The 12,805-nt window shown below is 39.8% G+C and overlaps 1 protein-coding gene across 1 annotated transcript; it reads right to left on the bottom strand.

The window, feature by feature from the left end:
• Nucleotides 1-259: 259 nt before the first annotated feature.
• timp2b (TIMP metallopeptidase inhibitor 2b) lies at nt 260-9,857 on the bottom strand. Its single transcript, XM_083931495.1, has 5 exons — nt 9,527-9,857; nt 2,133-2,233; nt 1,934-2,039; nt 1,714-1,838; nt 260-1,620 (listed from the first exon to the last, which is right to left on the bottom strand). Exons 1-5 carry the CDS (start codon nt 9,654-9,656, stop codon nt 1,423-1,425), a joined length of 660 nt encoding a protein of 219 aa, XP_083787621.1. The 5' UTR covers nt 9,657-9,857; the 3' UTR covers nt 260-1,422.
• Between the last annotated feature and the right edge of the window lie 2,948 nt (nt 9,858-12,805).

Raw genomic sequence — 12,805 nt, 5'->3', positions numbered from 1 at the left:
GGACTTTTACTTGTAACAGAGTATTTCTACAGTGTGGTATTAGTACTTTTACTTAACCTTAGTAAAAGCTTTGAGTACACTGGAAATAAAAAAGATAAAAATGATATACTTAAGTGCATTATGCTGTTTTTCTGTTGCCTGCTGAATGACTGTTCCTCCCTTGAAAAGAAGTGTATCTGTATATGTTATGTGGGCTGCATAACAGATTATTGAATAGGCACACATTAACCATTGATGTGAAAATAACCAGTGCAAAGCATTAAAACAGGGTTTGGCATTTAATATAATAGTCAAAATGTACAGTATAGTTTCAGCTGAACATGCATGCAAAAATAATAATATCAAACGTCTCATGTGAAACCAGCACAAGACAATGACTACAGTTTCAAATGAAGAATGTTTTTTACACTCTCATATTAATTATTAAAGTCACATGACAATTATTCAGCACATTTACGGTCATATCAAAGGCTCCGCAAGTAAATGGATGATTGGTTACAATATGTTCTTTAACCCACTGCCCTAGAGGATGAGCCAGTCAGATAGTTATTAAAATGTGTATTTTGCTCATACTGTTAACATATTTGGTCTTCTCTTTATACAATACCAAGGGTGTCACAAAAAGTATCAGAATGTGGGCTTTTTTTCAATAGAATATGATGAATCATATAACCTTCTTAAATAAAATGTGCTTTTACACTAAAGCCTTAAAAAGAAAAGAGCTATAACCTATAAAAAATACAAAATGGAGGATTCAATCCTCTTATTCAGACATTTTTCATTAGAGACAATATGACTGCTGTGCCAGCTGTGTTCAAAGTGCATTCTTGTCTATTCAGGATTATTTTTAAAAAGGAAACAATTAACAAAATCACTGATTGTGCTTATTTAAAATGGGTTTGCCACTCCTTTAAAAAAACAGAAGAGTTTTGCATAATCGGCACAAGAAAGAATCTGAAGCAAGACAGGAAAAGGTGGAGCACTCGTTCCTTGTGATAGCTCTGCTGTCACAAATTAGGGCTCCGATTGCCAGCTAATGTTTTAATTATGAACACACAGATTCACAGAATTGTTACACTTTGAGTTATAGGTATGAATGTGTTGCATTAAAGAAGGATAGTTCACTTTAAAAAATACCTGTGGGTAAAAAGATAATTTAAGAAAGAACAAAAAAAATGCTATGAACAGTAATTAATTATTGAAGTGGTTTATGAAGAAGTGCTTTGGATTTTGGGGTAGAAGTGTCTGAAAGTGCTGAATTGATAAGACTAAACTGATAATCAACCTCACCACAGAGCACACACCCTATGGCTGTTCTTAACGTGAAAACAAATAATATGAAAGAATTTGACTTGTGTATTTATTTGTGTTTTTGGTATTTGTATCTCTTAGACATCCTCAGACTATTGGACAGTGGTGGAGTTAAGGGTCTTCGATGTCCAGAAAATCCTTTTTCGGTGGCGCTGCCCCTCTGTACCATGCACAAGAGTCATCACTCCTCTTGATACATGAAAAGTGTTTGGCCTGCCCTCCGTTGACTTTCTTCTCAATCACCCAGTCTGTCCACAGGCACTCCGCCGGGCTGCTGATTACGCAGGGGATGGCGGTGCAGCGTGTGATCTGAGGGTCAGAAAAGAGCCCAAGATTGAGGATTAAATTTACAATGAAAAATGCGTCATTAAAAGATTATTTTAGTCTGTGGTAATTTTCTACCTTGCAATCACAGCCCATTGCATAGCGCTGAGGCAGACTCTTCTGCTGGGTGTCACTCATGGTGCCCCAGGGCTCAAGGAAGTCACACAGTGTGATGTGCATCGTCCCGTCATTCTCCAGTTTGCCTGTAGAGAAAGGAAAGGACATTAGATGACAGGAAAACTAATATGAATACATATCAAGGAATGATATTTGTTATATTTTGTTGTAAAAATTGTACCTGTGATGAGGTAATCATTGCCATTATTCTCCAGAGTCACTCCGCACACTGCAGAGGTGGGAGCAGTATAGATGGCATCAATAACCCGGTTGGGACCTTTGAACATCTGAAAATTCGAACAGAGAAAAAAACATTTAGATTCATATTGGAATTAAGTTTATACCCCCAACATAAAACAAGCTAGTGTCATCCCACATACCTTGATTTGTTTGATGTCATACTTGATACGCTTGATGGGGTTTCCATAGATGTCATTGCCAACATCGACCTCCTGCTCTCCAACAACCTTTGCCCTGATAACTGGAAAGAGAAAAAGGCAGCCCGCATTTACATTAATTGTACATGAAGACAAAGTTTCCACGTCTTAACACTGGCATCATGTTAAACGGCCCATATTGAAAAATGTTTCCCACATCTTTTTTGATCATAAAGCAGGTTGAGGTAATATATAAATAATGCGAAAGTATCAAAACGCTCAATCCACAGAGGAATGCACACAGCCTATACTCAGAAACTGGGCTTTTGAGCACTCAGAGCAGACTGGGCTTTTTTCGGAAGCGAGTCTTAAAGAGACAGGTGCTAAAACTGAGCATATGTGAATACAGGTATATTCAGACACACAATATAAGAAAAAATAATGTGTTTTTTGTACATTAAAAGGATGTTAACATGTTCTTGAAGAAACCCAAAATACAAGTATGAACCTGAAAATGAACGCAATATGGGACCTTTGAAAGTGAATAGGATCTGGATCTGTCTGTATCTGATCGAAGCCCTGCCCAGGTTTGGCATGCTTGAGTCGGCAACAACACATTGCTGCGGCTTGGATCTGGAAGAGTTTGCATGTGCCAGGTGCTAGGAAGACAGAGGCAACACATGAGTGTTTCATCAGCGGCAATCAGAGGGAGGAATGTGTGCTGCCTGCTCCGAGGCTCCTGGGCCGACACAAGAGGAAGCCAGTCAGCAATCTTTGAAAAAGCTGAACTAGAATGCTCCCCATGGCCCCCCCAGGCCTCTCTGCCGGCCTGCCTCTCTGTCTAGATAGAGGTGCTGACATGCAAATCAACCTCGCTCCCTTTCGTGTGCAGCCTTTCGTGTGCAGCCTTTCCCCTTCTTCCAGCTCCCAGATTCAGAGAGGACAGGAAAAAAACATAACAGTTCAAGTGGAAAAATATCATCAGAGCCATACGGATGAGCCTTCGAGCTCACATACTGAGTATTCAACACAAAAATATGAATCATGTGTTTCACAATCACTGCTTCTGTCATGTGAATCCAATTGTTGAAGTACATTATAGCACTGATCATATGCCAGCCGTAGCTAAATATCTGTGGATTACTGATAACTGCTCATGTGCATACGACACTTAGAAAATCATATTTAAAATCAAGCTTTTACGCAGAGGAGACTGAGGTAATGTTAACCAGATGTTCTCTCTGAAGTCCCAGATCAAGTCTTTCCTTTCTCTAGGTGGCAGCTACTGATGGCCTAAGACCATCACTAACCCGCTTCCTCACCAAATACGATCAAGACTTTTTTTACTTGCTTTTTATATTACGAAGGTATGAAGCTGCAAGCCAAATGTGCCCTAATTATCGGACGACAATACAGGGCAAAGAGAACATCTCCTTTTAAGGGTCTAAAGAGTCGACCCTCGGAAAAAAAGGAAAACAGGGAAAAAAGGAGTGTGTATTTGCACAGATGGGGAGAGTGATGGAGCAATGAGGATGGTTGTATTCTCCAAGCAGGGGAGCATAGGAGAGAACAGAAAGGAATAGCAGTCATATCGTAGAGGACATCCCTTCAAATAAATGCCATCACAAACATACAAGTTGACAGGGAGAAAAGGAGGTATAGAGCATAACAGAGAGGGGGAGGATTTAACTTGTAGCCAGGAAAATGTGAAAAATGCTGAGTTGTGCAAGCTGTATGCTTTTCTGTAGCAGATATGCTGACAACCAAGCTGCTTGCTGACAACCAAGCTGTATACACTACAGGCATGATTTACATTCACAAATTTTACCAAGCTATTATCCACACCAAGTGAAGATGAGTTTGGTTTACAAATCACAAACTACACTCTGAGGGAGATGAGAAACTCTCCAACTTTTCTGGCTACAGCGTGGATTAGCGGTAATCCCCTTTGCCTGAGTGTGCAGAATCTCCTTCTACTCGTGTAAAGTAGGGCAGGTGAAAATATGCACAGTATGTAAAAAACACACTTTGGGATTATGTGAATGATATATAATTTGGGCACTTTGTGAGGGTGAAGGTTATCTCTTTAAATGGTATTCAACATGCTAAAAATAGTCAAATTATAATTAATTTTCTTCCATTTATTATTTGCATCCACATTCCAATCCAAAACAAACTCGGATGCCCAATGCACTGCATCACTAATACATTATTGCTTAAGGTGGTATAGTTTTTAGATTAGTAGTATAGTTTCAAGTTCATCCTTTTTCGTTTGGGATTCAGAAGAACATGTTTACATTCATTCATGGGAAAATAAGCTCTGTGGCGATACAAAAGTTTATGATACTTACATGTTTTTTTCAGCACAATGATCTTAACAAATGCACACCACTTTAATGATTTTTGAAGACTAAATGCAATGGCAAGAAGTAAAAAGCTCATGTTTGGCCATAAACAAACTGCTCTGCCCACTAACTTCCAACTGATTTGGCCTATACGGCGTGATGATGTTTGTAGTCTCATTCAGCCACTTGTAAAAAAAACGCCTATTTAAAGGCACATACAAGCTTCGAAATTCACAAGTAGGGCATTGACTGCTATCGTTTATATTGTAGAAGAAAATGTTAAAATCTCTTAAGCCTGTGTTAACCACAGGTCTTATTTAAGACATCTCAAAAACAACTAAAAAACAATTTAAAAAACCATTGCATTTCTCTGTGGATTGAACATTTTGATACTTTCTCAGTATTTATATAGCACCTTCACCTGCTTTATAATCAGAAAAGACATCTTACTTACAATATGGGACCTTTAAATTAAGTTCCTCTACTGATATACTGAGTATACCTAATTCTCACAGGAGATGTTTTCTGAAAACGGCTGACCGAGCACTATAAAAAAATCTGAAGTTTCACAAAACTGGGAACTAAGGGAAGGGGCAGCGCGGTGGTGTGGTGGTTAGTACTGTCGCCAAACATGGAGTTTGCATGTTCTCTCTTGTCTGCGTGGGTTCCCTCCGGATTCTCCGGCTTCCTCCCACAGTCCAAAGACGTGCACGTGTTAAGTCAATTGAATACTACTCTAAATACTGTAGGTGTGAATGGTTGTTTGTCTCCGTTTGTCTCTATGTGCCCTGTGAAAGACTGGCGTCCTGTACAGGGTGTACCCCGCCTCACGCCAGATGTCAGCTGGGATCGGCTCCAGCCCCTCTGTGACCTCGATAGGGACAAGCGGTTGAAGATGGATGGGAACTAAGGGAACCATCTAATTCTCTAGTTACTCAAACAATAAACACATTATTTTGAGTGTAGTGTTGTGGTCATGGAAGTACTTTGAAAAACAAAGAGGAAAAAGAGAAGAAAGCAAATGCATGTCATGTAATTACAGGGCCTGTACCTCCATTTTCCTCTCCGAGAAGCCACAAAGTGGCCAGACTTTGAAAGAGAAGAACTAAACTACTAATTCAAACTGACTTCTCCGCTGAGCCCCTCCAAGGATACGTGGGTTTAATCCACCATTATCCATTTGTTTACTTTGAAAAATGAAATGAGTTTAAAACCCCAGCCGTCATCATTTCATCAGTGCTGAAATTTGCTAATAGTTTGTCTCTATCGCACCACTGTTTACTTGACATTTTAATATTTTCTCTTTCTTTCATTTGGATTGCACATGGTGATGCTGATGTGCAAATTTCCACGTGTCTAAAAGGTGAGCTTCTCTACATAAAGTTAGGACATTTATGACAGCATGCTGCGCAGGGCACGTTAGAAAACAAGCTTTCTTTCAAGATCTGAAATGATTCACTTTCTCATTCACAAAAGTAACACAGGTACGCCCGACAATCCCAGAGAATTGTGAAATAAACTGAAAATGCATAATGAGAGCAGCATATGACTGCCAAGCATTCCTCTGCCTCAGCCAAGGACCCAAGGGATGAAAGATTTTTCCTGCCCTGTCTGTTTTGACAAAACAAATGGAACTGCATGTTTACAACTAACAGCTGACCTATTTTGTTTTGTTTGCTCCAGTATAAGTAGAGAGAAATACATCAGTCTCTTGTAAAATCTAGTAAGATGAGGTCAACTAGGGACAGAGGTGGAAACTTACTACAGTTTACTCTGATCCGATTTTTAGATTAATGGTTTTACTCTGCAATCTTCTTATACTTTTCATTAGGATTTGTACTTCTAATATCTATTATTCTCTGTATTTTGACTCTTTGTCTGCCACAACGAGAATACTATAACACCAATTTTGCAAGTGACCTAATGGTGCAATGAACTCACACAAATGTGTTTATCCAAACTTCGACTAATCTTTACAATTTTTAAGTTTCTCCTACAGAAACAGAAACTACATTTGCAAGTTACGCATTTCTTGAGTCATTTTCTAAAGATTCCCTGACACTCTAATTGACCATGTCTGTGCAACTTAAGTAATACTTTCACTTCAGTAAACGGTCTGATGGTAAGCAGGTTACTCAAGGCAATGTCCTACCGTGCAGTAACTACAAGGATATACCAAACTACTGTATGCAAATAACTTTGATTTATTATAACGCAAAGGACAATCCCCTACAGTTCAGTGGATAGTAGACATCTCATAATTTCCCAAAGCCAGCCACAGGATCATTTTCAAAAGCAGCCAAGGACTTTACATACCAATAACAACACAAAATAACAAGAAATCAACAAGGTTAGGTTATCCAGAAAGGCTGATCTCCTCGACAAAATGGTGGCTTATGTTAATTTGGAGGGTCTATCCATGGTACAGAAGCAGGAGCAGGGGGTCAACGTCGTGTTAGGACCTGACCTCAGTGATGAATGAATTAATCTGTCTGGCAGTTCAGATGACTATCAGCACTTTCCTTTAGAATCCACAGATAGAGCCCCATGCCCTCCACCTGCCGAACAATTGAATGATAACGTGTAACATCCTGCAAAGGATTCAGGGAGTTAGTGTGTAGCGAGGACAAATATATTTAAACAATCCTTTGTACCCAATTGTTGTCGAGGTGTTGAACAAATTGAGGTCCAGGATGCAACTTCTGACTTTGCTGCAATTTTAAAACATTAATGTTTATAGTGTATTTTGTAGACAGGTGTAATAGTGTGGTATTTTTTCACGAGTGTGTATGCTGAGCCTTTTGTCTTTTGGTGTTTGATGGCTTTTTTTGGTGCTTTATGTTTTTATGGCATGGTGAAACGAAGGATAAGCCTGCATCTAGAACTGATTTTAAATGATCTTATTCATACTGTCGAGCAAGGAAAACATAAAAATGATATTATAGTGTTAAAAATAAAGAGAAAAATCAAATTAAATGCATGCCGAAGTTCCAGTGTGTCAAAATAAGAGAGTTGTATGTAATATTGAGTGTATTTGCTTTTATTAGAATTAGCATTATAAATTTGACTATTTTGAGCATTAATTAGTTAAAAAAAAATGAAAATACCTGTCTTCAATTCTGTCTATGTTTCATTATAAAAGTAATACTGTGCAAAAAAGGACTTTTTGTATTATTATTATTATTATTATTATTATTATTATTATCACATCATATCATTAGTAGTATTAGTAGTTGCCTATACCTAGAATTATGAAAAATGAAAATCCGGCCCGACCCTACTTGAACCTGCATATTTTCTGTCCGAGCCCAACCAGAGCCAGAACCACAGCAGCGGTTTGGGGCCTAAGCTTGATTAAAAACCCATACATTATTTGTGATATTACACAGAATATAAAGTCTGAATTTTAAAAAAAAGTACGCAAACCCAACCCGATTGAAGCCGTGAGGAATTTTGAGAAATTACCACAGAGAGGTGGAAAACCTTCCAAAAAAAACAAAAAAAACAGTTAAATGCCATCTTAGCTAACTTCCTTCACTATCTCTAAGTGTCTTACATTAGCTACATGACTGCATTAGAGAAGTGGCAACTTTGAAATGATCTCGATGAAAAGGGTAAAAGGAACTGCTGAGAAATCAAGACTTTCCTTTACAGTAAACTCTCCGGCTGAATAATGTGGTTTCCTCACCCTCCAGAGTCATGGAATCCAATGGTAAAGAGAAACCTTTGAATAAGTCTGCTTCTGTATACACATACCACACACTCAGCCAGCTCACAACCAAGAAAAAAGACCCTCAGCAAACCACCAATTTAAATAGCTACACAAGCCGGTCACTGTTGAGACTCAAGTTAGCTTAAGGCCTGTGTTGAAGGCAGCAACAAGCTGTGTTTTGTAAAAGGTGAAAAATAAGTGGGAAGAGATCCACATGACCTTTGAGAAAGAGCAAATTAAATTCCCTTTTAGTAGTCATTAAGGAAGTGCACCATAAACCTCTCAACCATTCAGCTGAGGATGGTAAGAGTAGTTTCTTTGGCATGATCCTGATGAGCATTACTTGTTTACTGTCTGCACTGTTTTCTTTGGAAACAAAGATGTGGCAAAATTCCTTTTCTAAGCAATCTTGTGAAAACTGTTCAAATATTTGACATTTGGTGCTACTTAAGTAAAGGTACTAACACTACACTGTGAAAATTTAAAACAACATGTGGAAATGTGTATTATGTGTATTATCAGCAGAATGTACTTAAAGTAAAAGTTTTCATTGAGCAGTAAAATGTTTTACTATACAGTATGTTTCTGGATTAATATGCCTGCTCTATTACTGCGTATGTTGCATTTTACTGCTGTACAGGCTGTGCTCATTTTGACTCTTTTATACACACTTGGTTAGTTTAATCTAGCATCATACTCTATATTATTATCATGTTTTTTTACTGAACTTATTGAAAACTGTTTTCAGCTTTGTGACAATTCATTTTCCAGCTGATCCAATAGGTTTATTAAAAATTAAGAAAATGGGAGGATTTTCTCAACACATAAAGGGACACTTCATCCTTCAATCTATCACAAACATTGATATTCAAAACATCTGGAGATAGTGGTTTTCACTGGACAGCAAGGGCATGAAAAACTGTAATCAGAAAAATAACTAAAGCTGTCAGACAAATTTAGTGGAGTAAAAGTAGCCTACCTCTGAAATACCCAAGTATCTTAAATGTGTACTTATGTAGTAGTGTATACTAGTTACATTCCACCACTGGTTAACAAATGAGATAAAGCAACCTTCATTTCTGACACTATCAAGACTCAAGCACATCAACAGATGATTAGAGAGAGACAGAGGAAAAAGAGAGGGGGGCAGTGGAAAGAGGCAGAAAATTCCATCCTTCTCCCTCTGTAATTGTAAACACAAGAAGAGCAGGGGAAGTTTCCCTCTCAGCATTTACAGGGTTTCTTTCTTTCTCAGAACAGAAATAAATGAAAGGACCCCTGTCATCATATATTCAAACAAATAGGCGGTATGAACAAAATGATGCTTCCGATCAACTTACCGACGTCTGAGTTGCAAAACGCCTGCTGAGGATGCGCCGGGGAGCAGCTGCAGGCTTCTGCTATTTCTTCCACCCGCCACAGAAACAGGATGGCCAAAGTGACAAAACAACTGGTCGCCGTCCAAGTCATCTTAGAAAACGGTTTAATTTAAATAGGTGAGGGGGGAAAAACGTGAAGGAAAAAGTTCCCGGCAAGCCTAAAGAAGATGAGCGACGAACGCCCCTAGGTTTAAGTGAATGACAGACGGTCCACTTGTCAGAGTATGAGATGCACAAGGCATGAGAGGGAGTTCATTCCTGTTAAAGACTGCAACTCAAGCAGAGACTTCCTCCTCCGAATCTGTTTTCCACTACCACCATGAGCAGCCGCCTTTTATTACAGCAGGCTGCCGACAGACTCCTCCCCTGCTGGGGGCTCCAGCCAGTGAGCTGCAGCAGCACTGTGGAGGTCTGGGGTGTGGGTGGGGGTGGGGGTGGGGGGCTCCAAAAGTTTTCACGTCCACCTGCATACCCTCGTCACTTTCTGTCACAATACTGTCACGGGAAGGGGTGGATGATTGTGTGTGTGATACATGGTGTTAACACACCCTCAGCCACACGCGCGCGCACACACACACACACATACACACACTTGCATTTGTTCTCCTCTCTGGGTGTAAACCATTTCCTTTAACAATGACCTCAACTTTACCCTCACATTGAACTCTGAACCTTCAAGACATTTTAACCTAGAATTCCTCAAGAATAACAAATTTAAAATCCAACATTAGTTAACAGCCCGACATAACATCACAAGAAATAATCAGAAATTCTCTCAGGGAAATATGGACATTATATCTGAGGTATGTCCTTATCTTAGGCCTATTAAATGAGCAGCACTATTTTGTGGTTGTTCCCTTTCAACATAGTCAGTTAGAGTTAAATCATCATATTATTCGGGTAATGCATCCTCTGAGGTCACCGGGATTCATTTTCAGGACGCCATGAACGTCCACAGTAAATTTAAAGGGATGCTTTACCTTTTTTGGGGAGTAGGCTTCTCTTAATTATATTCTTGCCAAGAGTTAGACAGGTATACATTGATGCTCTCGTGTCTGTATGCTAAATGTGAAGGTGCAGCCAGCACACAGTTAGCGTAGAGTAGCAATTAAAAACCAGCTGAAACAGGCTCTGGCTCTGGCTCTGGCCAAGTGTAACAAAATCTGCCTTTCAGGTCCTCTAAACCTCACTATCAGTGCGTTCACATGCACATCAGCAACCCGAAAATGGCCTTACCCCGGTCAAGGGAATGATCGGATTATTGAAGTTCCCCAAGTATACATGAGCGGGGGCTGAATGGGACAATGACGGAGGAACCGACGTCCTGTACCATAGGTGGTGCTTCGCCAACATACCGATTTTACAAGGGGTACGGTGTTTACATGGTGTTTAAGAAACCGGGGAATGCCCTTAATCGGAATATAATCCGTTTTTTAAACTGCATGTAAACGCACTGTGAAAAAAAAATGTTTTATGGGGGGTTGTGTGTTGAACTGTTTTTTGGCTGTAACCAGTACATTCCTGGCGGTTCTGAGGGTTGCCTGGTAACTGCTCAAATGCAAGAAATAGCGAACCACCCAAACCCTAACATAACCGGCTGGTCATGGTAGTCTTTATTTAGCATACAGACATGAGAGTGGAGGGCGACACGGTGGTGTGGTGGTTAGCACTGTCCCCTCACAGCGAGAGGGTTCCTGGAATCCCGGCTGGGGCCCTTCTGTGTGGAGTTTGCATGTTCTCCCCGTGTCTGCGTGGGTTTTCTCCTGGTTCTCCGGCTTCCTCCCACAGTCCAAAGACATACACGTGTTAGGTTAATTGATGACTAAAATTGCCCGTAGGTGTGAATGTTTGTCTGTCTCTGTTCGTCTCTATGTGCCCTGTGATAGACTGGCGTCCTGTCCAGGGTGTACCCCGCCTCACTCCCGGTGTCAACTGGGATCGGCTCCAGTTGCCGTGAGGGTGTTTGGCTCTGGACTGACTTCTATCTGACCTCCAACCTTAGGTCACACTACATGTGGTAACAGTAGGCTTCGCTTACAATACAGTATCTTACAACACATGTTGTAACACTACAAGTTTACACACAGTTTTTTTGTGATTTGTGTTATTCCCTTTTTGTGTATTTCCTCAGTTGTTTTGAAATCTAATAAATACATTAAACCTGCAATAACTTGGCGACAGCAACAACAAGTTATAAACACAGCATTGACACATCTTAAGTTGATTTGGCGAAATTGCAAACAATTAGATGTTTAAAAATCCAGCAGTTATGGAATAACATTATCATTCACTTCGAGTGTTTCTGGCCACTGGTGAATCTAAGCCAATATTTATTTTCTTTTAGCTCCGTTTGGGTCTCTAACTCCTGAGGCAAATAGGTATCACTTTAGCTGCTATACGTATGTTCACGTTCCCTAGCCCGTCAATAAAGCTGGCAGTTGTTTGGTACTGAACAGGTTGTGTACTCTGGGTTTTTAGAGCTTATTAGTTGAAAACAGTGTCCAACAACTATGAGAGCGGCGAGAGTGAAACAATACATTAAAGTTAGGCAGGACAGCTAAACATGAGCTGAAACTCTATCTACTTCTTTAATGCCAAGGGGAGCTGCAGATTCAGGTGATAATTCTCTGTAGGTCCATCACTATGAGCAACCCCTTTTACATATTTACATTGTTGCCATAATGTCATTTGATACGTTGTTATTTTGTAATCGATTAAGGGCCCCATGGTGTTAAAAAATTAGATGCCACGTCTCATGTAACATTTGAAAGAAAAATAACATCCCTACTAAATTTAAAGGTCCCATATTGTAGAAATAGTAATAATTAAAAAAAATCCTTGTCTTTTTGTAAGTATAGCGCAGGTCGAGGTGCTACATAAAAACTTAAAACGGTCAATGAGAGAGAAATCACAGGGAAATGCACACAGCCCGTATTCAGAAACGGCTCCTTTAACTGAGCTGTCAGGACGTTTGTACAGTTGTGATGTCACAACTATACTATACTGTATATAGGTAGAGTGTGTTGCTACAGTGCCGTTACAGTCATTCTCTGACTGCAATGACGGTGCAGAGATACGGAGAGTGTAGAAAACCCAGAAATGCTGACCAATCAGAGCAGACTTGGCTTTTTCAGGTGGGGGGCGTAAAGAGACAGGCGCTCCTCAGAGTGTTTCAGACAGAGGGTGAATACAGGTATATTCAGACAGACAGTATGAGATAAATAACATGTTTTTTTGAAC

This window comes from Echiichthys vipera (genome assembly GCF_963691815.1).
Source record: "Echiichthys vipera genome assembly, chromosome: 17".
NCBI lineage: Eukaryota > Metazoa > Chordata > Actinopteri > Perciformes > Trachinidae > Echiichthys > Echiichthys vipera.
Note: the sequence above shows the minus strand (reverse complement) of the source record. Positions and strands in the feature narration are given on the sequence as shown.

What these genes read in the sequence shown, in the direction of transcription:
- timp2b (XM_083931495.1), bottom strand. Translation starts at nt 9,656, where the DNA reads ATGACTTGGACGGCGACCAGTTGTTTTGTCACTTTGGCCATCCTGTTT. An exon ending in GTTTTGCAACTCAGACGTCG is followed by an intron (nt 2,234 to 9,526) that starts GTAAGTTGATCG and finishes TTCTCTTTCCAG; the next exon opens with TTATCAGGGCAAAGGTTGTT. An exon ending in CAATGATTACCTCATCACAG is followed by an intron (nt 1,839 to 1,933) that starts GTACAATTTTTA and finishes CTTTCTCTACAG; the next exon opens with GCAAACTGGAGAATGACGGG.